This window comes from Equus quagga, chromosome 20 (assembly GCF_021613505.1).
Source record: "Equus quagga isolate Etosha38 chromosome 20, UCLA_HA_Equagga_1.0, whole genome shotgun sequence".
Lineage (NCBI taxonomy): Eukaryota > Metazoa > Chordata > Mammalia > Perissodactyla > Equidae > Equus > Equus quagga.
The window spans coordinates 33,417,967-33,440,288 of NC_060286.1; the positions used below are offsets into that span (position 1 = coordinate 33,417,967).

At 35.8% G+C, this 22,322-nt stretch overlaps 1 protein-coding gene across 4 annotated transcripts in view; it reads right to left on the minus strand.

Annotated features, from left to right (window-relative positions):
- Nucleotides 1-230: 230 nt before the first annotated feature.
- Nucleotides 231-22,322, minus strand: part of TC2N (tandem C2 domains, nuclear) — a 44,335-nt gene continuing 22,243 nt past the window's right edge. For 3 of the 4 annotated variants that reach the window (XM_046647688.1, XM_046647689.1, XM_046647690.1), the window contains exons 4-12: nucleotides 21,852-22,019; nucleotides 20,661-20,752; nucleotides 19,383-19,458; nucleotides 18,742-18,842; nucleotides 18,232-18,348; nucleotides 14,610-14,801; nucleotides 10,476-10,590; nucleotides 8,017-8,216; nucleotides 231-5,744 (exon numbers count right to left, since the gene is read on the minus strand). In XM_046647688.1, the coding sequence (XP_046503644.1) occupies nucleotides 5,634-5,744; nucleotides 8,017-8,216; nucleotides 10,476-10,590; nucleotides 14,610-14,801; nucleotides 18,232-18,348; nucleotides 18,742-18,842; nucleotides 19,383-19,458; nucleotides 20,661-20,752; nucleotides 21,852-22,019 (1,172 nt within the window). In that variant the 3' untranslated portion in view covers nucleotides 231-5,633. Of the gene's footprint in view, nucleotides 5,745-8,016; nucleotides 8,217-10,473; nucleotides 10,591-14,609; nucleotides 14,802-18,231; nucleotides 18,349-18,741; nucleotides 18,843-19,382; nucleotides 19,459-20,660; nucleotides 20,753-21,851; nucleotides 22,020-22,322 lie in introns of those variants that run through there. The other variant, XM_046647691.1, reaches the window with a different exon arrangement.

The following is a 22,322-nucleotide window of genomic DNA, read 5'->3' on the forward strand; positions in this document are numbered from 1 at the left end:
TGGGGAGGGGGCTGAAGAGAATAGGCTAAGAACGGTCAGAAATTATCTATAAAGAGGAGACTGGATAAGGCAGAATCTAGAACAGTGGGAGGTCTAGGAATTTTTTAGAAGAAATAAACAGACCAGAGAGGTCTGGAGCGTAGGTGACCTAAGAGACCGTATGCTGAGAAACTAACCCTCTTGTTCATTGGGGTATTATAGCGTTTAAATTCTTGGTAAGTACTCAGGAATTTATTGGGAATATTTTCTACTAGTTACTAACATCTGCCAAGTAAGCAGAAATGAAGGCTATGCTTGGAATGAATGGTCAGGTGGGAGAAGGAAAATGAGGAAAGAATAAAAACTCCTGTCAGAATGCAAAAAGAGCTTCTGGGAATCTTCACTGGCCACATGGAGACTCGTTCACAGCAGCCTGCCCCAAGGCGAACTCTGGGGACCTGGGAAGACATATCTCCACAGGGAGTGCGCTGCCGTGACTCTGCATTATGTTTCCAGAGGTTCCTTCATCAGTGCAGAAACCTAACCCCCACATTATGGTGTGTTGAGTTCTTTCCATTGAACGCATCACCAACCTATTTTGAGACAGTCATGCATGCACCAGGGAGGTTTGGATGATGCTAAGAAGAATAAAGCAGAGAAGAAGAGGTTCAAGAAACAGGAGAGAACAGGCACAATAAATACAATGAGATCCCTGAAAAAGCAGAGAGGCTTGCACCAGAATTCACAAGCAAGGGCTGACTTTCTAACACAACCGAAGATGGATATAGGCAAAAATCAGCTTGTGGATATGACGGTGGGAAGTTGAAGGAATGCCTGACATTGCTTTCCTTGTAAAGCACAAAATAAGATCTACGAAGAGTAAAGAAAGGAGCAGGTGGATTGAAGGTTAGAAGAGAGTGGAAGGGAGAATAAACTTTTTCACAGCGAGTCAGCTGACAAAAGAAATGAAGTAAGATTGCTAGTTAGGCAGACTCAGTGATCAGGAATTCATAGTGCTACCAATCTGCCTGATTTGTGTGCTTCAGATCAGGGACATACCAAACCTTTCCTAATTCCTTGAGCTGCACTTAATTCTTTATTTGGGCCTCTAAAGCACTTTGTCCATACCTCAAATCCTGCTTTCTACTACATTTCTGCTTTATATTATTTCTCTACTAAAATATAAAACCCCAGGGTAAAGAGTGATGGCTTATTTATCTTTGTACCCCTGAAAGTACCTAGAAGTGTTCTTTGCATGGAGAACTATATAGATTTTTTGCATTTAATTATTAAATATATAAAATAGCTCAATTAAAAATTTAGTTGTTTCAAGATCAAGTTTCCATACATTGTATAATCAAGAAAGATTAAGGACCCAGAAATTGAACTAAAAGACAATTAAGAGCCACAGTCCACCAAACTTATCTCTGTTAAAATAAATTTAGTCCTATCATGAAGGGTAGATATTTTTTATCATCCTGCTGCTTCAAAAACTACAAAATGGTGACCCAGAAAACGAATTCCACAGCATGAGAATATGAAAATCAAGACTGAATAAACATCATCTAAACACATATCTCAAACACATATCTCGTTCAGTGATTTCGCACAGCATAGAATCAGAGACATTTTAGCCATCTGAGAAGATGCACAGAACTTTCTTTCTAGACATCTCCTCTGTCCTCAGAGCCCTATGATTTAATATGGTCATATAGTTAACACAGTTATAGTCGTATGATTTAATTTGGTTATCAGTTTTAACAACTAATAAAATATAGCTATTTTAGGGATCAGATTTTTCATACATGAAAAAATTTAAAAATCAGTAATTCCTTATTTAAAAAACATTTTCCACTAGGAAACTACTGAAAATGTAGGTAGCATTCATCTTCAGACAATTCATCATCCATAAAATACAACCCAATTTTGGAGGGCTACATTGACTCTTTTAATATCTTTTTTAACCTTAAATCTGTATTTCCAAATGCACGTCGCACTTCATTTGCACCCACTTTTCATCATTCTTTCCTCAATTCAATGTTTCAGGTAACACTTCAAGCATTTGAAATTTATTGTTGGACAAGCATAGCTGAAGCCTCAAGAGAATACCAGTAAGTGTCTATCATAGTTAATTTTATGTGTCAACTTTACTGGCCAGGGGTGCCCAGATTAAACACTATTTCTGGGTGCGTCTGTGAGGGTTTCTCCAGACGAGACTAGCATGTGCATCAGTGGACTCAGTAAACGGCTCTCTCCAGTGTGGGTGGACATCTTTTAATCTGCTGAAGGCCTGGATAGACAAAAGGGAAAGAAGGAATTTGCCCCTCTTTTCCTGCCTAATTGCTTGAATGGAAAAATATCTTCTCCTGCCCACAGACTGGGGTTTATACCATTGGTTCCTCTGGTTCTCAGGCCTTTGAATTCAGACTGAATTATCCTTCCAGCTTTCCTGGGTCTCTGGCTTGCATGGCAGATTATGGGATTTCTCAGCTTCCATAAACACATGAGCCAATTCCTCATAGTAAAAAATATATATATATTTTCTATTGGTCCCATTTCTCTGGAAAACCCTGATTAATACAGTGTTCTCATAACTATTTTAGATACATATTTTATCTGGTCTTTCCTCCAATATACCCTACGAAACACCAAAGGAAATGTATATCTTTGAAATATCCATTGCTGCCATGCAATAAAAAGTTGAAATTGACTCAAAATTCCTGAAATCATTCATAAATAAGCAATTTGACTAAATAAATGTAAATAACCAATTTGACTAAAGAAATGATGGAAATTTTTGCTGGGAAATACAGTTTCAGTACGTTAGTATCAGAGAAATTCACATAACTGTATTCAAACATCAGTCCTAAATTCAAAAATTTAGGTTATTTTCAGACCACAATTACATAATATATGTTCAACATCCCACTGATTCCTTCTTAACAGTCTGATAAGAGCTGAACTGGTACACTTCAGTGGTAATTTCTCTAGGAGTTCTAAAAAAATCATGCAAAACCAAAGGAAAGCCAAATAGTGATGTTATGTTTTAACGTGGGCTGCAGCCATTTAATTGTATTAATCGGAAAGCTTATAAATAAATAAATACACTGTTAGGGTTAGCACTGTGCAAACTACCAGCTATCAATGTGAACCCTTCCATGGCTTTCTCTGGTCATCCAGCATCATTTTGGTTCTTTTCTCCTTCTTATAAGTGGGTAAAGGTCAAGAGAAGCCTATGCAAATACAAAGAGAAAGGATTTTTGCATAGTATCTCATTTTTTATTATCAGCGTCTAATTTTTTCTCATGAGTAGCTATTAACAGAAGAGTGTGTTTCTTTTTATATTTTTACATAAAGCTTCAAAGAAACAACAAGAATATCATCTGTACTCAGTACCCTTCACCCAAAAAAGGCTCAAGTAAACACTAATTAAAATATCTGAGATCTTAGTTGTGTCAATACTTATCTAACTGAAAGGTCTTTTAAATGAAAAGGTTTTCTTTAAATTGCTTTATTTACCTAGGATTCTAAGACATATAAGAAACCAAGAAGTCATAGTTTTCCCTCAAATTATACATTATATACATATTGAAAAAATATTAAAAGTTAAATAAACTAAAAATTGAGTTAAATACATTACATATAATAAATTTAGGTATTGAAAGCATTAATAGAACACAAAAAACTGCTCAAATGAAATTCTAGATTTTTTTAAAATAATGAACTCTGTTATTTATTATCTAAAAGCCAAAACATTTACTTCTGTGGTGGCTATTGAAGTAGTTGCATTTGCAGAGGGTTTTTAGGCAGTGAAACAACTCTGTATGGAACTTTGGTAGTGGACGCACATCGTTATGCATTTGTCAAAGCTCAGAGAATGTAAAACATCAAGAGGGAACCCTAATGTAAACTATGGACTTTGGGTAATGATGGGTCAATGTAGGTTCATTCATTTTAACAAATGCACCACTCTAATGCGAGATGCTGATAGTGGGGTAGGCTGTGCTTGCGGGGGTCAGGGGTATATGGGAACTCTGTACCTTCCTCTCAGTTTTGCTGTGAATCTAAAACTTCTCTAAAAAATAAAGTCTATTTAAAAATAATTTTCTTAATAGTTGCCATTTGTCTCAAAGATTCAAAATACTACCACACAAGGTGATTTCTCTTAAAAGTCCATGTGAGTACTGACCAATATGCCATTTTTCACAAATCTAAAAAAAATTATTTTACAATGCACAGTGTCAGATACCTGTCAACACCACCAGAATACCATACACTCTAGGCAGTAGAAGCAAGGGGCATGCAAAGTATGTACATTTTGCAGCTTGAGGAGGTGGTACCCAGGAAAAGGGGAATTCAGTGTTTATTTGGGAAAATCTTAATGAGATACACAAAACTTAAGGACTGGAATGAAGAGGGTGTGCTTAAGCTATCATAAAGGATACTTCTGGCCTAAAACATCACCATCTATCTCTTGGCACGTGTGGGTCAGGTAAGAGAGGAAGAAAAATGGAAGACATGAACACAGAGCACTTGGTCTACTCATTAGCAAAAATAAAGTCAAATTTTCCAAGATCAGGAACGGCATTACTCATTTTTCCAAACAGCTGCTCTTTCGGCCATAGCTTGTATGGCCAATTAAACTGAAGCTACCTGCACATACCGAGTTCTATGAGTACCTAAGAGAAACTGTGATAGAAAATACTTTCTGCTCTATCATGTATGATCATTTAAAACACATGGGAAAATACTCCAACGCTGCGGATTACAGAACAATTTATATTTAAAAAACTAAAAACAAGGAAGTGATGATCAAAAAATATTGAATTTGCTACTTAAGCTCATTTCATTCTGCTAATTAGGATGGGCCATACAGATGATAATGGGCCATATGGATGAGGATCTTCTTTCAATTCCAATTAAAATAAAGAGTAAACTACTTGCGGGAGGAAAACATGCAAAATGTGTGTATACAGGGTTTCCAATTAAACCTTTCGGTGTTTTCATTTATTCTTGCCAAAATAGTTCTCTATATCTGAAGTTCCTTGGAGATAAAGAGCTTACAAAGTGGCAGTGTGATGCCTTACATGTAAGAAATGGTAAACACAGGGCGCAAACTTTCCTCAAGTACTGACGAGTTGAAGTGGTTCAATTCATTTTTGCTTTCTGAGAGAAAATACGTAGCAAAAGGTAAACGGTGGAGTCGAGATCTCATCAGTGGTGACTAGCACTGAAACAGTTGGTGGGAAAGTCTTCTAAATGTCTAAAAGTACTAGAAGAGACTTGATACACTAGATTTTGAATATCTAGGTAAAGCTTCAAAGAAACCCATAAACATAATATAGCAATAACTATCGGCGGCTGATATTCTCATTGATGTCATAATTTACTTAGTTGCCCTAGGAATACTATCCTTTCATTTACTGTCTATTTCAGCAGTTTTAAAATAATTCCTCTACTTGGGATATCTGATATAATTCACCCCATTTTTTATCAAGTTTAATTTTCTATCAGATCCATTATATACTATAATTATGGCCTCCATAAATGAATCGACAAATGCATTAATTTGTCTCTTCTCATTGGTAGGAAACTGAAGCCATAAGTCTTCTAAAAGAACGTCAAGTTCTTCACCAAATGAATGTGTGAAGTCTTCAAGACGGATTTAATTTGTGCCACTTGATAACCACCTTTTCTGGGTTTGTAACTGTCTCTTTCCACTGGTTCACTGCTTCGACGTTATTACTGTCTTCACTTATCCAAATCTGTAAAGGAACAACACAATAACTTAACTTAACACAATAATGGTAATTGAGTTCAAACAGTTAATTATTCTTATTGAGGAAAGACAACTGGAAGTTTGGTTTACATATTTTCAATTAAACATCTTTCCATTTTTCCAAAAGTTTGATTTCTCTATTTGAAACTTAAATGTTAAAACATTTAACCTATTTAGTTTCCCTAAAGACTATGTTATATGATTCAATTCAATCTAAAAATTCAATGTGTGGTATTACAAAATCATTTTCCCCAAAAACAGTTTCCTTTCTTAGTCAATAAATCTAGGAGCTCAACTTAAAATTGATCCTGGTCACTCAAAAACATTTTTGTAAAGATTAACTGAGACTAACCATGATTTTTGTTTTAAAAAAAAGATTGGCACCTGAGCTAATATCTGTTGCCAATCTTCTATTTTTTTCTTCCTTCTTCTCCCCAAAGCCCCCCAGCACACAGTTGTATATTCTAGTTGTGGGTGCCTCTGGTTGTGCTACGTGGGATGCCACCTCAGCAAGGCTTGATGAATGGTGCCGTGTCCGTGACCAGTATTCGAACTGGTGATAGCCTGGGCTGCCAAAGCAGAGCATGCGAGCTTAACCACTCGGCCGCAGAACTGGTCCCACAAATCATGATTTAATTTAAATTGGTAAGGAACGTGCATTTTAAAGTACTTTTACATTAAATAAAACTATAATTTTAATTGAAATCTAATAGTCATCCTTGATCCATAGTAAATAATTCATAGTACCTATCACTTATGTAACTTTAGATAACAGATGCGAATGAACTTGGGAAAACCGTAAAGCATTATGCAAATGCAAGACGTCACAATGGTGACATATCATGGAGGCAAGGTGGGCAAGGAATCAAAAAGCCTGAATTCTCACCTCAGCTATAGCACTAACAAATGCTGTTACTTTGGGATTAACTTCTCTGAGACTCAGTTTCTAATTCTTTTAAACAAAGAAATTGGAGCAGGTTAGTGGTTTTCAAACTTTTTTCCCTTCATTTTTTGGTCTGAAGAACTTTTCTGTCAAATAAAACCTTACAAAGAACCTTAATATAAAAAACAGATGACATCAGAGTGCTTCGATTGATAAAGGAGTGGGAGGCCTTGAGTCCACATTTGGCTGCCCCATCATGGTGGCTGCTAAGGCAACAAACGAGCTGGAGGGAACAGACAATCAGCAGGAACCTTTCCAGAATTATTCTTTTTAACTAGAATCTCAACCAAAAAAGTGGAACCACCAAAGCTGTTCCCCTGACAATCATGTGTCAAGTAAATCTGCTCTACTCCAACGTGATAGCTGAGGCTTGACAATATAGGAAAACTAACTGAATTCACTTCACAGGCCTCATGGCTTTGAAGAGTATGTTAGTTACATCAATTCTTGAGTTCAAACTCTTTCCCATATAAGAATAAATGAAGAACAACAAAGCTACAATATTTTTTACAACTATTTTAGGTAAAATCTATGAAGAAGTGAGTCAGAGAGTTAACATTAATCTTTGAAAATTCACATACAATTTGACGATTTTATGCAGACTGGTAATAACATCTTGCTGGTAAGCAAAAGCTTTTAAACCAATAATAGAGATTCTGGAATTTAAATGTGAGTCAAACAATTGCAATTAAGATAAAAGATAACGGACACATACCACTAATCCACTGAGAGTAAGGAAAGAAACTACAAAAGCAAAGAAGTTCCTGCAGGATTGGCAAGTGAGCAAGTGTCATGTTGTCTAATACAAATTTCTAAGAATTTTTAAATAAGGTAATCCAGAACCAACACTGACCTTCTAAATAATACCACAACCGCTGTTAAAATTGATGTTTTCTAAGAATTCAAATCTAATATAATTCAGTTAGTAGCATAAAGAGTTAAAACATTAAACTGAACCTGAAACAGAATAAAGTAAGTTGAATATCTAAAACCTTAAGAAATTTGATTTAAATACTTGCTGTTCCCTCCTTGACAAGGAACAAGTCAGCAGAACTGAAAAAACGATCTTACAGTCTTTAAAGCTGAAAAGCTCAGAAAAAGACTTAAGAGCCTGATTGCTCAGAAATTCCACCTATTTATATTGAAGCAAAAAGTGTGACAAGAGTTAATTTTGGTGGCAACATTGAATTTTATGACACTGAAGAATTTTACTATACCCAACTTAAATTTTATCCTGTATTCTCTTTGTTAACCAACTTTATTAAATGCATAGAAAAGTAAAAGGAAAGAATTCAAATAAAAACTCCCTACTAACCTGCCCCACAAAGTGTCTTCTTCTCACGGAGCTTCGACTATAAAGCTTAATGAGAAAAATAATTTCTTTTTCATTCTGTATAAGCGGAAAGATCATAGTCTCTCCCCACTTTACTCTTCCATTGGAGGCCTTCAGTAAGCGTGTCTTCTTCTTATAAATCAACTCTCCTGAGCTAAACATTGCCACCTTCACAAAAAAACCTAAAATGCAAGCAATTTGGATATATAAAATTTTATTTAAAATGCTATATAAAGATACATATCTATATGTCTATTGGAAAAATATAAATAAGCCACTTTTAAAGATCTGAGGAGCTACTGCCGTAACAGAAAAGTTCTCTAGTAAACTTTCTAATTTTCATCACACTTTGCAAATAGCTACCGTAAGCTCAATGAATTTAACCTCCCTCTAACCTGAATGCCACTGAAGACTGGAATTGCAGGCGTGAGTAACAAAGGAGCACACGTTGAAAACGACTGCACAAGTGAGAGGTGCCAGCTCCTTGCACAGCTAGAGGAATTTATTTCACAATTTTATATGGGGAAAATTCTTTGCTTGAGACTCCAGAAGTCAAACATACGCCCACTAGAGAAAATCTATTCTTTAAATAAATCTGAGATGCAGAGCTTCCAGTAACGGTACACTAGCCTGTACAAACTCACCTTGCCATAGGTAAAAATGATAAACTCTGGGAAAAACTTTAAAAGCAACTGTTCAAGACACTAAAGATTGACCAAAAGCAGGAAGAAATTGGAGGAGTGAAATCCTAAAAGATGGGAACTGTATTGGGTAAAATTTAGGTTTACGTGGCTTTTCACCTAAGCATACTCCGGAGTCTGATACACAGTGCTTACAACTCAAGCAGAAAGTGCAGTCTGACAGACTTGAGTAGTTATAGGGCAGCAAGAAAGCGAGGAGGGAATTTCCAGAAAGGAGGGAGATGCAAAGTGAGGACTGAACTGACCATCAGATTTATAAAATGGAGGTCATCGGTAATCCTGACTGGCAGTTTTGATGAAAATAAAAGGGAGACACCTGTTAATGTAATAAATTGCATCTGTAGACTTCTACTGTTGTCCTTGTTTCTTAGACTTAACCCTAGGTAGTCCTGGTAATCTATTCTTTTAATGTCAAGTTGGATTCTATTTGCTTATTTTTTTAGTTTTTGATTTTCCATCTATCTACGTACGTGATGGTAGCTACGGCTACTTTTTGTGTGTGCTATCTTTTCTGTTTTGACATCAAAAATATGCTAACCTCATAAAGTTACTTTTTCCTACTTTTTTTTTCATGCTCTGGAACAGCTTATCCAGAATAAGGAATTATATGTTCCTTGAAAGTTTGGCAGAATCTGCCAGTAGAATCATCTTGGTCTGGTGCTTTTCTTAGAGACAGGTCTTTAACTACTTTTACATGGTTATTGTGTTATTCAGATTTTCTCCCTCTTCTGGAGTCAATTTCAACAATTTTTTACTTAGAAAATCATTTATTTTATATAGCTGTTCAAATGAATTGGTATAGTTATAAACGGTATTGTCTTATTTATTACTGAATCTCTTCTGAATTTGAAATTATATCATCTTTCTTGTTCACGTTTTCTTTATTTTTCGCTTGATCTGACCTCCTACAGGTTGGTCTATTTTAACGATCTTTTCAAACGAAAAGCTTTTGGTTTTATTGATTATGTCTTTTGTTGTTGACTCCATATTCATCAACTTCAACTTTAGCTTTAATTGCCTACTTCTACTTTCCTGTGTGTTTGCTGTTTTTCTAGTTTCCTGAATTGAATGCTGAGTGGCATTTATTTTCAGTTTTTATAGCTACAGTGGACATCCACTGCTTTTGCCTGCCTCCAGATATTTCCTCTTCTTCTAATAGGAAAAAAGAGCACTCTTACCCGACGCTTAGCCCTTGAGGCAGGACTGACCTCAAACCTCCAGCCCGAGGGGCAGCCGCATGAACCTCCAGCCCAAGGGGCAGCCGCATGAACCAGGCCTAGACAACTCAAGTATCAGAACCCTTGGTTGTACCCAAAGATGCAGGGAGGGAAAAGTGTTTCAAGGTTTGTGTTTGATATTTTTGTTTTTTTTGAAATTAAGTTTCTAGTTAGCAGAGTATCCAACAAAGAACACAGACCTGGAGAGAGGATAAATTATCTAGGCTGGTGACATATCTGACAGTCCGCTGGACACTCAACCTGTGTTAACAAATTAGCTAAACAAGGAACAGCATCAAATGCAGAGCTCACAATTGGATAAGAGTCAAGAGACCAGCGGATTAAGGAAGACACACTGGCTAAAATTTGAAATCCAATAGAGTAATTTTAACTTAAAAGTAAGTATTTAAGTCAAATAACAAAAGTAACTAAGATTTTAATCTCCATTGTAAGAAATGTAGGAAAAAACTATCTTTCACTAATATTTTCTGAAAATTTCACTTTGAGTCACTGCTATACTTACTCGAAGTCAGTGGTGTTGATGAGCTTGGGAGGTATTGCGCCTCAAGAATCTGTAACTGAATTCTGCTATTTACTGCTTGAAAGCAAGTCCCCAATTCAAGCTCTGCGTGGCAAACCTGCATATCAAAAAAGCATCATTTGGTAATTAAGAACAAAGTTTTGGGATATTTCAAAAATTCAAAACTAAAGAGCTAAGGTTAGAGATTTTGAACAGGCTGCTTTTTATTGACACACAAAGCTGTATGTTCTAAGAGAAGGTTAAGATAAATGTCATGGATTCTGTAAATATGAGGTTTTCACTTTCATGATTTCTGAAAATACAAGTTACACCTACATACCGATCCTTCGAAATCAGGGAGACCAAAAGACAATTCAAACTAAAAACAAATTAAATGTCTGAGCAGTTTTACTAGAGAAAATGTCAGCGAAATAAACACCCAAAGAGCACGCTTTCGAAAGACTTCAATGTAGCCATTTGAATTATTTTTTGAAGAACATATGAAATACAATAAAAAATGTTAGACATGAGAATCAGCATTATTTTTTCTAATTGTAGAAATCAGAGTAGGTGCTACCAAAATCAGAAGACAAAGGATTAGTAGAATCGACAGACTTGTGGATTCAGAGCTGAATTACCATGCTGAATGGAAGCAAAGCCAAAGAGGAGAGTTGGCAGGAAGGAAGCTAGTGAAAGTGACGAGGCAGGAAACAACAAGGAAATGGGCAAAGAAAACCTGAGGCAACAAGAAAATGAAGGAGACGCAGACAGGGGGAAAAGGTAAAATGTGCTCTTCAGTACTGCTGACTCAGAGCAGAAGAAAGTTGGGAATTTGTCTGTGAACAGAACACAAGCCAACCCACGTATGTGGATTCCAAGGTCCCTGGAGTGAAAAATAAAAGAAAGAAACATAAAGTCATCCAAACACAAAAACATCACCATTCACGTGTTGAAAAGAATAAGAATGGGGAAAAAGCAAGAACACAATGTTAACGGTCTCGCTTAGGGCTCAGCACACACTTCCGTCTTTGCTCGTACTGATGCCAACAGAGCTACAAACCAGCTGAAGGACACTTCATTTGGTTTCAGATTTGATAATCGCCCAGTATTCTCCAATAATTGGCTCACGGCTCATTGAAAAAGAACCTTTCTATGTATATACCATTGACTGAATCTTGGGCATTTTCTTAAAACATCATTCTGTGTTTTAAAATTGGTCATGCCATAAGAAATCAAGAGAGAGACAGTAAAAAGAGAATCACCTAAAAGGACAGACTCAACTGTTGAGGTTACACTCCTCCTTGAAAAGTCTAAAATGATGACAGAAGTTGTCTATTTTGCCAACAAATGCTGAATTTACTGCTTTTGCTTTAATCAGAAAGAGAATGGATTAATATATCTTTTCACATGAACTCATTCAGTAGCCACATGTAAAATAAAACCTTTGCTGATGAAAAAAAAGTCCTTGGCATTTTAAAAAATACAGTACTGTTTACAAAACACAAAGGAAATCATGGATACAAATTTTTCATTATAGTTTCCTACCCACAATGTAATAACACATAAAAACACTTAATGGTGGCAAAATTTCTCTTAGTGTTACATACTTCTAGAGTTCACTCTCATAAAACAGAGCAGCATTTGGTAACAGGTTTACCATTTCTTACTTGCCAAGGTGATTTCACAAATTCAATTTATGTTCCAGGATATTAATCCAGATCATGAAAAACTATTCAAAGTGGGTTTCAATCTCATAATAACCACAAAATTAAAATTCCAATCAATTGGCTGGTATATATTAAGTGCATTTTTAATGAGCACAAAACTATGGAAGATACATGATCTCTATTCCTGAATAATGTATTATTTTTTAAAGAAAAGAAAACTTTATTAGCCTTCCTGGAATTGTCGAAAGTGAAATGTTAAGCACAACCAGAGAAAACCACGATCTGGTGATGTTTGAGAATAGTTTTTTAGCGGGGGCAACACATGGCAGAGTTCAGAGAGCTGGTCTGGAGTCAGGATGCTTCCTTCCAAATCCTGGCTCCTCGGCTACCGGCTCTATGAACTCAGGCAAGCACTTCAGTGTCCTGGTCTCCACAACAGGGACAACAAGGGCAGCAGCTCATAAGTTTGGTGTGAACATTTCATCACTTAGGACCAATTCAGCCCCATGGTGAGTCTCCACGAATGTCAGCGATTTGTTCAGGCAAATCTTGTCTCCTCCACATTATCCAACAGAGAAATCTGGGTTCTCAAATGAACATGTGACTATTTGTCAAGGTCAAGAAATCTGTCCTGAAGAAGTTGTTAGCTCTACATGAAAGTTGTGCTGTTCGGGGTGAAAGCTGTCAGAGTAGAGGATGGGTATGTAAGTCTGGCTCTTTCAACGTCACAACTAGAATGCCAATTGTCCTCCTCAACACAGGAAACAAAGCATGCTAATCTTGCTTTAGCCAGTAACAGGAAACATTCACGCTCAGTAACATAAAGTCACTGGTCCAGTATAGCCCAAAAGCTCTTCTTTCGGGCATCAATCTTTGTATCCCTAGCATCTGGCATATAAACAGATAGACGAATGTTTACAAGACCTCCCATATATGAAATACAATTTGGTAGAAACTTAGCCATAATCACTCATTCAATTCCCCTACGCAGGTAAGATTACAATGTTTTAATTCCCCAGAAATTACCTTTGCTGAGTTTTCTTCTGATAGACTCTACTAGTAGTCTTTAAAGTTTTAATATCTGAATTATCCGTTTGAATAATATATTTGTGCCTTCTGTAAAATACAGTTGCAGATGAATGTCTACTAAGGTAGTTTCAAAGATGCAAGCGATAAACTCCCCTCACAGTTACAAATCTGCTATATTTTAACAGAAAATAACAACAATCTAATTTAGCATGCTTTCACTCATCATGTATCTTTCATACCTACCTACATACAAACATTCAATGCCAAGAATATGACAGCCCCTTATTAAGAGCACAGCAAAAGAGGAAGAAAACACATGAAAGCTTGACCCTAGTTTTGTTTTGTTTAAAACAAGTAATTTAAATAATTCTAAATTGCGATAAATGCTATAAAGAAAATATACTGGGGTTGGAGACAGAAAATAACGGACAAGAAATAACGATCAAGAAATTTCAACTCTTCTTGATCAATTATAGTATTTCTTTGTTTTTTATTGGTTTTTATTTTTTAACCCCTAATTTCCCCTCTACTTCAGTGGTTCTCAAGCCAGGCTATCCATTGGAATCATTGGGGGAGCTTTTGAAAACTACAGGTGCCCCTGCCCCCGCCCCAAAATCCTGATGTAAATGGTGTAGGTGTGGGCATTTTTCTAAAGCCCCCAGGTGACTCTAACGTGTAGCCGGAGTTAAGAATCACTTCAAGTCACCTTAAATTTTTTTGAAAGTAGATAAAATATAAATCCTATATAAATTTAAAATCACATGTAGGTTTGACCTTATAAAAAGCTTATGACTGATTTCTATAAATGTTATCCCGGCATAGAAACTATATAATTAAATTATTAGGGATTTCTGAACAATTTAAAGACAACCTTCAGCCGGCTTGTTAAGAGGAGCAAATATGAGGTCTCAAAAACCAGTCAGCACTAGAGATAATCAAGTTCTCTACCAAAAACTCCAGCCGTAGGAACCTCCACTCTACTCCATTTACGGACAGATACGTAGCTTACTCAGGATTAAAACAACTTTCCTATCTACTTCAGTACAATCTCTGATTGAGGCTGGACTTTATGGTTCTTTCTTGCTTTTCCTAAGTGATCAGCTACTAAAAAAACTAAAAGAAAACAATTAATTAATAATTTGGAATTATTCATACTTCAGGGCTGTTTTCCCCTGAAGTATGAAACATTAATAAAAAATGTACTAGAAGAAGGTAACCCTAAGGTTATTTCCCAATGGAGAAAGAAAAGGGGCTCTGTTACCCTTTTATCAATTATTTTAAAAATATTATTAAACAATAAGATGATGATTATTATTGCTTCTTGAGAGCCTTCCTAATATACTCTAGAGGGTCAAGTTACACTCCAACAAACAAAAACTCATCCACTAAATAATCCTAAAAGGATGAAGTACTTTTAACATTACACCCTATTATCACTTACAGAAATTTTTGAAAGTGGTGTTATATCCAGAGAGTAATCTGTCTCCTGTGTGCTCAGACTTCTGAGTGACAGTGAGCATTCTCCGATCGTCTTCTTCCTGGGAGTCTGGGTTTGAATCTTAAATACAAGCTTCACAGTTTGCAGACTTTGGAGTTTAATAGCAAATACAAAAGTTTCCATAAAGTCAATAGTCTAAAAAAAAAAAGAAAATATAAAATCTATTTTAAAAGGACTGAAAAAAAGGGTGATACGCCAAAACAAAATAAACAAAAATAACATTTTATAATCTAGGAAAAGTAGATTTAATTTTTTACAACAACAAAAAATATTTTTCAATGTAAATGAAAATGAGAATGGCCATGAATTGTTTTTCCAGAATTTATCTTGGATACTGCCTTTCTTAATTTCACAAATCGTCCTTTTAGTCAGGAATTCAGGTCAATATTAACACCAAGTCTACCAGAATATCTTTTCCCTTTTGGAAAATTAGGTCGTTTTCCATCTCTGGTTCTGGAGTATCCTTCCTGCTATTCACAATTCTTCAACAGTCAGTAAGAGTGGTTCAAGAATCTCATGCGAGCTCTCTCAGTACACAAAATCTAACTTGTTCACATTAAGAGACTTGAATTCTTTCTTTAAAGGAGCTACCATTCTTCACATCTATCTGAGGCTTCAATTTCTCTTTCAGTGATGTTTGTTCCACCTTTTCTAATCTCAAAATCAACCTCCTTAGCGGGCTGACCCCGTGGCCGAGTGGTTAAGTTCGCACGCTCCGCTGCAGGCGGCCCAGTGTTTCGTTGGTTCGAATCCTGGGCGCGGACATGATACTGCTCATCAAACCACGCTGAGGCAGCGTCCCACATGCCACAACTAGAAGGACCCACAACTAAAAATACACAACTATGTACCGAGGGGTTTTGGGGAGAAAAAGGAAAAAATAAAATCTTTAAAAAAAAAAAAATCAACCTCCTTAATAGAGAAGACAAAGGAAAATACGAGTTTAAAATTCTACCTTCTCTTATAAGCATCCACCCCAAGCAACAAGTCAGTGTTTTCCATGCTCAGAATATTTTCAAATGTTCTTTTTATTACTTTTAACGCTTTTAAAACCTTGGCTTACCATGGGCTAACATCTTCTTGACACTAGACAGTTCTTTGCTATATACTTCCTTCTTTCCATCTTTAGTGCATCGTTTTGAAAATAAGTTTTTGCATGTTGAAAAGGCAAGATATCTGGGCAACTATATCAATATTTTAGACATTGTGCCCAAATTGTCACTTTTATTGCAATGGTTTTATATGTCTCTGTAGTCAGAATTGTGCTTTGGAGAGCTTCCCAACCACCTAAGCTATCTTTTTCTTTCAGTCTCAGGTCATAGGATCACACCAATAACACGTATACATAAAATGTTTAACTTTGAAATTCAGCTGCCATGAGCTTACAAATGAAGCAAGCGTACTGGTTTACTTCACATTTTGCCACAATAGGGGTCTCCCAAACCACTTAATAAATAATAATAAATTTTAAAAGTAAGATTCTATGCAAGTTTTAATGTGAGAACATTTTTTCCTAACTTTTCCCAAAGTAACTAAGTTTTACTTGAAAATCAAAAAGTGAAATTGTTTAATTCAGAAAGTATTCATCTCTGAGTGTCAGGATTATAACCAGAGTTAAGATTTATTTCCATCTAGACTTTCTATTATGCAGATTTTGGTAAAGTGAGATCCTAAGAAATATACATCAATTTTGATTACTGCCTTTCCACTTATTAAGAACATTTTGCCATGTCCTTAAAAACTCTTCCTAAACATTATTTCTCATGGCTGCCTAGTATTCTATCACATGGTGTCATGGTTTGAATTCTGTCCCCTCTAAAAGGATTGTGAAGTCCTAACCCCTAGAAACTCAGACTGTGACCTTATTTGGAAATAGGGTCACTGAAGATGTAATTGGTGAAGTTAAGGTGAGGTTACACTGGAGCAGACACACCCCTAATTCAATGTGACTGGTGTCCGTATAAGAAGACGGCCATGTGAAGACACAGACACAAGGGAGAAGGCCACGTGAAGATGGAAGCTGAGATGAGAATGAAGCCAAGGAACGCCAAGGACTGCCGGCCATCACCAGAAACTAGGAGAAAGGCACGGAACAGATTCTCCCTCAGAGAAGGAACCAAGACTGCTGACACCTTGATTTCAGACTTCCTCCAAAACTGTGAGAGGGAAATTTCTATTGTTCTAAGTCCCTCAGTTTGTGGTACTTTGTTATAAAAATCCTAGGAAACAATATACACGGTATACCATGAGGCTTCTCAACCATTCCCCTGTATGAGGCATTTAGATCGTTTCCAACTTTTCTGCTATGAACAGAACTGCCAAGAACTTCACATATATATATATATTTGCATTTTAGCTTATTTCCACGGAACAGATTCCAAGTAGAATTACTATACTGAAAAGTATAAATATTTAGGGACCCACTCGGTGGTGTAGTGGTTAAGTTCAGGTGCTCTGCTTAGGCAGCCTGGGGTTCACGGGTTCAGATCCCAGGCACAGACCCAGCACTGCTCATCAAGCCATGCTGTGGCAGCAACGCACACAAAGTAGAGGAAGACTGGCACAGATGTTAGCTCAGGGCTGCTCTTCCTCAGCAAAAAAAAAAGTGTAAATATTTTAAGATTTTGATGTGAATTGTCAAAATAATTTTCAAGAAGTTACATGTTCTAGAGTACTTGCAAAATTTCTCCTAATTTTAATAAGCAAAAAAAGGAAAACTGAAAGAAAAGAAAGTGAAAGCAATATGTAATTTAAATTTGTATTTCTATGATTACTAGTAAACTTTTTGCATGTTTATTAGTAATTTGAATTACCTTAATTTTTTTCTTTCTGCTTTTTCTCCCCAAATTCCCCCAGTACATAGTTGTATATTATAGTTGTGGGTCCTTCTAGTTGTGGCACATGGACACCGCCTCAGCATGGCCTCACAAGTGGTGCCATGTCCACACCCAGGATCCAAACCAACAAAACCCTGGGCCGCCGCAACGGAGCACGCGAACTTAACCACTCGGCCACGGGGTGGGCCCCATGAATTGGCTTATTTTTAAACGATATGTTCTTGCAGGAGATACCCTTCATATGCATGGAAAAACACTAACTTTTCAACCCACATTAGAAGACAGAAATGAAGATATATTTAAGTTAACGTGAAATCTAGAATCTATAAAACCAATTTCGGGATTATTAGTCTTCCAGTTACAATAACTGCAAGCATTTAGAAGAAATTAATTGCAATCATGCAATTATTTCTCAAAGCCAAAGTGGGGTAGGGGGAGAGAGGATGAAAACATACACATTATTTTCTTTCATATAAGAAAAGTAGTTTTCTTAGATATTATTCATTTTCTATATATTTATAGTGATTAAGATTTTCTTTTTAAATGTATCTTAATATTGGACAATGAACTATCAAATGTTTTTGAGGCTCAAAATTGTCTTTAAAAAGCAAAGGATACATATTTGTAGTTTCCCAAAAACAAACCACTTTCTTATTCCAATTCTTTACATGAGTTAAAGTGACAAATATGAGAAAAACATAAAAAGAAATTCAATCACGGCCACTTACATTGGAGCCTTCCTTGGCTGAAGATTTGAAATGCACTGGTTTGGGGAGTGTTAGCGTTCCTTTTATAGAAACAGTAGGAGTGTCTCCATAACTAGAGGGCCAAGTTAAATCTCTGCACTAAAAAAATTAAAAATACAGTTTGAATTTCACAAAGGATGCTGACAATACAAATATTTGATGTATTTCTTGAGTTGATGTTAGATACAAACTATAAAAGTAAATTTTAGTCTGCTGAGAGCTCTTGTTTCATCTACATTAAAATAATTTAACATTTAATGTTTTAGATATCACATCAATTTCTTTCTTGAGGTTAAAAAACAAACCTCCTTCCATCATACCGATTTATTTCCTTTAGATTCTTTATTAAATACTATTTTCTGCAAAATACTAAAGAACCTTAAATTGCAAAGAAGGTACTGGCCCATGCTCCACAAGAGAGCGACAGTAGATGCCTATAATTTCTAAATATTCAATTTTGTAAGAAAAGGCGGTATTAACTAATGAACTTACCTGTAAAACCGTGATCCAGATCTGCTCTACTGAAGAATTATAAAATACTTTCACGTTCAATCTCCCGAACTCTCTTTCGTCTCCTGACAGAGTAATTGTATCTGAATTGTGAAAGAACAAAGACGTCTGAATTGCTATGCAATCCTTCTAACCCGATTAAACTTTGAGATGATCCAATTTTAAGAGCATAATTAAAAATGCTACAATTATTTTTTAAAGTTGCCAATTTAAAAAGACAAAAATCACACTTCAATGTTTCTGTTGAAGTCCTAGGGAAAAGGTATAAAAAGTACATGGCTTAAAAACTTAACCCAATTATAGCCTGAGGGATTGAAGTTAAAACTAAGAAAAACTTTTCCAAACAACACTGATATGGCCTGAATACTGAATGCTTTAAGAAGTCCCTTCACTAATATATGTCAAAAAATATATCTATATTTAACTGCCTCACTTTTTTTAACGATGCATTGCCTAAACACTAAAAAATGGATCATCTGATCTGTGTATTCACAGGCAGATAACACTGCCAACATAGGTATAATCATCTAGAGGTTTTTTACCTTATCATATTTACTTTCAAATTACTATTGGGTAGAAATAATTCCCTTAGGAATATAAAGATAGGACACTTTCTTCCTTACCCAGGCTTCGGTTACTCCCCTGAGAATTCTTCCTTGACGAACAACTACTGGGCACGCTGGAGAACGAATCATCTCTCTAGAAATAAAGTTCTTTAGTTGGAAATCACATATCAAGTTTTAAGGATTGTGAAATTTATGCCCCAGTACCCTCCCAGTAACAAACCGCATGCGAAGCATTCTGACAGTGTTACTGATCAGAATCTCCCACTTTTAGATAAGGGAGAGGAAAGATGCCTTTTGTGTGGTTATCAGGAAAATCTTAAATATCTTAATATGGGAAAGGCTTTGCTGTTCTTGGTTTGGTCCTGTAATAAGGAGGAAGAGATTACTGCTTATGTTTCATACTTGAAAGTACTAATACAAATCAGAATATATTTAGAAGTGCCCTGTTACCTAAGAACCTGGAAAGCAGCAGTGACCAAAGCATGGTCCCTGCGGTCCGGGAGTATCAGCATCACCTGGAAACCAGTTAGAACTACAAATTCTGGCCCCGATGCAGGGATACTGACTGAATCGAAAGCTCTGGGGGTGAGGCCTGGCAATCCGTATTTTAACTCCAAACAATTCTGACGCATGTTCAAGAACTGGTGCTATAAAGAATTAAGTCTGCAAAACATTAACTCAAGTGAGGATAATTAAGGATTATTTAGAATACACTTCCATTTTAATAAGATATATGTATAGACATTCAGACGGGAAAAAATCCACAAGTATACATAACAATATTTTCCTAGTGCTTTTACTCCCAGTTATAGAAATACAGGTGATTTGTCCTTTTACTTTGCTTAAGTCTACTTTCTAATTTTTAAATAATTATCACAGTTTACTTGTATTAAAAAAAGAAACTTTTTTTAAATATCAAAAAATTCTCAATTCTATCTCAAAAATAGGAGGACACTGTGTTAACACTAATGAATAACTAAAGTCCTACAGCTCAATAGAAATACTAACCAGGTAGTTATGATCAATAAAGAAAGTTAATTAAGCACTTTTAACTACACTATTTTAAATGCCAACTGCCTCAAGATTGCCTGAGAGCACCAACGGAGAGACGCAGGAGTCATAAAGAAAAAAAAAGAAAAACTACTGCCTTCCAGTACCCAACTGAGAGCTTCCTAAAATAATGCACGTGGGTAACGCCAAGAGTTTCTTCTTCAGATAGTAGAATAGATACGTCTACAAAAAATATACAACGTGTTGTTCCTAATTCACACGTTTCTGAATTTTTAGCTTGAAAATAAATTATCACATATAATTAAATTTATATAAATAATTTACCTGGATGAATCTCTGAGATGAACTTGTAAGATCAAACATAGACTTGCTCAGCCCAGGGGAGCCAGGAAGTTTGGTGGTCCTTAAATCACAAACTACAAAGGGACATAAGAAAATTACTATTTTTATAGTAAAAAGGAAGAAACACTGGAATTCCACTTAATTATAATGGACTAAATCTCTACAGCAATATATCATGAATACGGTATACAAATCTATTTAAGAGGGGAAGCCTTCTAATGAAGCTAAAAAAATTGTTTTTCAATTATTTTATTTTTATTTGAACCAGAAACCAACATAAATCAAACACCACATTTTCACATCCACATCAAACAGCATGCAGGGAAAATTCATTCTTTTTCATTACATGACTCAATTCTTCATCCCAGAAAAATAATCTAAGAGGACGTAAGTCCTCTGTGCTGAATGCAACTCAACTGTTTAGTGAAACTTATTACATTAAAAAAATCAAATCTGAATACCATGTGCTCCTGTATTTTGAGCTTCCCTTCTACACTGTAAGATCCTTCAAGAATAGAACTCCGTATGCTAATTGTGTATTCTAGCATAGTGCTGAAATAAATAAATATTTAAATAAATACTTCAGCTTGATTTTCAGTACCTCATCCTGAATTTGGTAGTCGACATAACTATATATATCAAAAACCCGAAAAACAGTGAGAATTCTATGAATCAGATGCATACAAGATAGACTATAACTGACACCGTCTCAAATAGGAAACTAAGAAAGTTCTAAAATCATTATGGCATTTTCTATTTTCTTTGTTTATATTTCTAATCATATCATGAGTTTCCAAACTCATCATTTTAACTGAATAGGGCAAAAAAGAAAAAAGCTAGTAAATATCTGTTGCAGACTTTATGAATGTATAGATGACATATAAAATATACACAAAATAATCTGAAAACAAAACTTCTTTTAAAAAAGGACAGTTAAAATGGAATTTGGAACTACCAACACATATAACTCAGTATTCTTTCAATTTTTGTCTTGGATATAATACCTTGGACAAGTCGTGACATTTATCACATCACTTCTGAAGTCTGCTCTTCTCTTATTTTTAAATTGTTTTTCATAACATGAATCATTTCTTCCGGGGCCTCAGATTTAATTTGACTTCTCCATTTGTTAAAGAGAAACACAAGAGGAGGAAAACAAAAAAAATTTCATACCTGATCCATACAGTCTCGTCGCTTCCGAACGAGGAGGAAAGCGCCGACTCAGATCAGGTGAAACGTGCTGATACATATAGAATGGGTTATAGACATCATAGCTGGGGACATGCTGGGATGAACCGGAAAGTTCCACCTTCCGATCTCCAAAAGATGCTCTGGCAGATCCTGAAAGCAAGTGTTTCTAAAGTTTTACAACATCCTCTTCTTGGAGTTATTAGCCAACAGCTGATGCACCCAAAGCAAAGGAAAAGAATTTTGTCTCAAGTAACACTATATCACATGCCTTTGCATCTAAAAAAACTGAGCACACATTTACTGAGTTCTAACTGTGTGGAGTATTCTGCCAGGGATCAGCCATGCACTCTGCTTCAAGAAAGCCTGGTAAATTTTTGGTATTTTTCTTTGCCTCAAAGACAATTCTGTATTCTGTGATTTAAGCTTCCTTTTATTATTCTACTTACACAAATA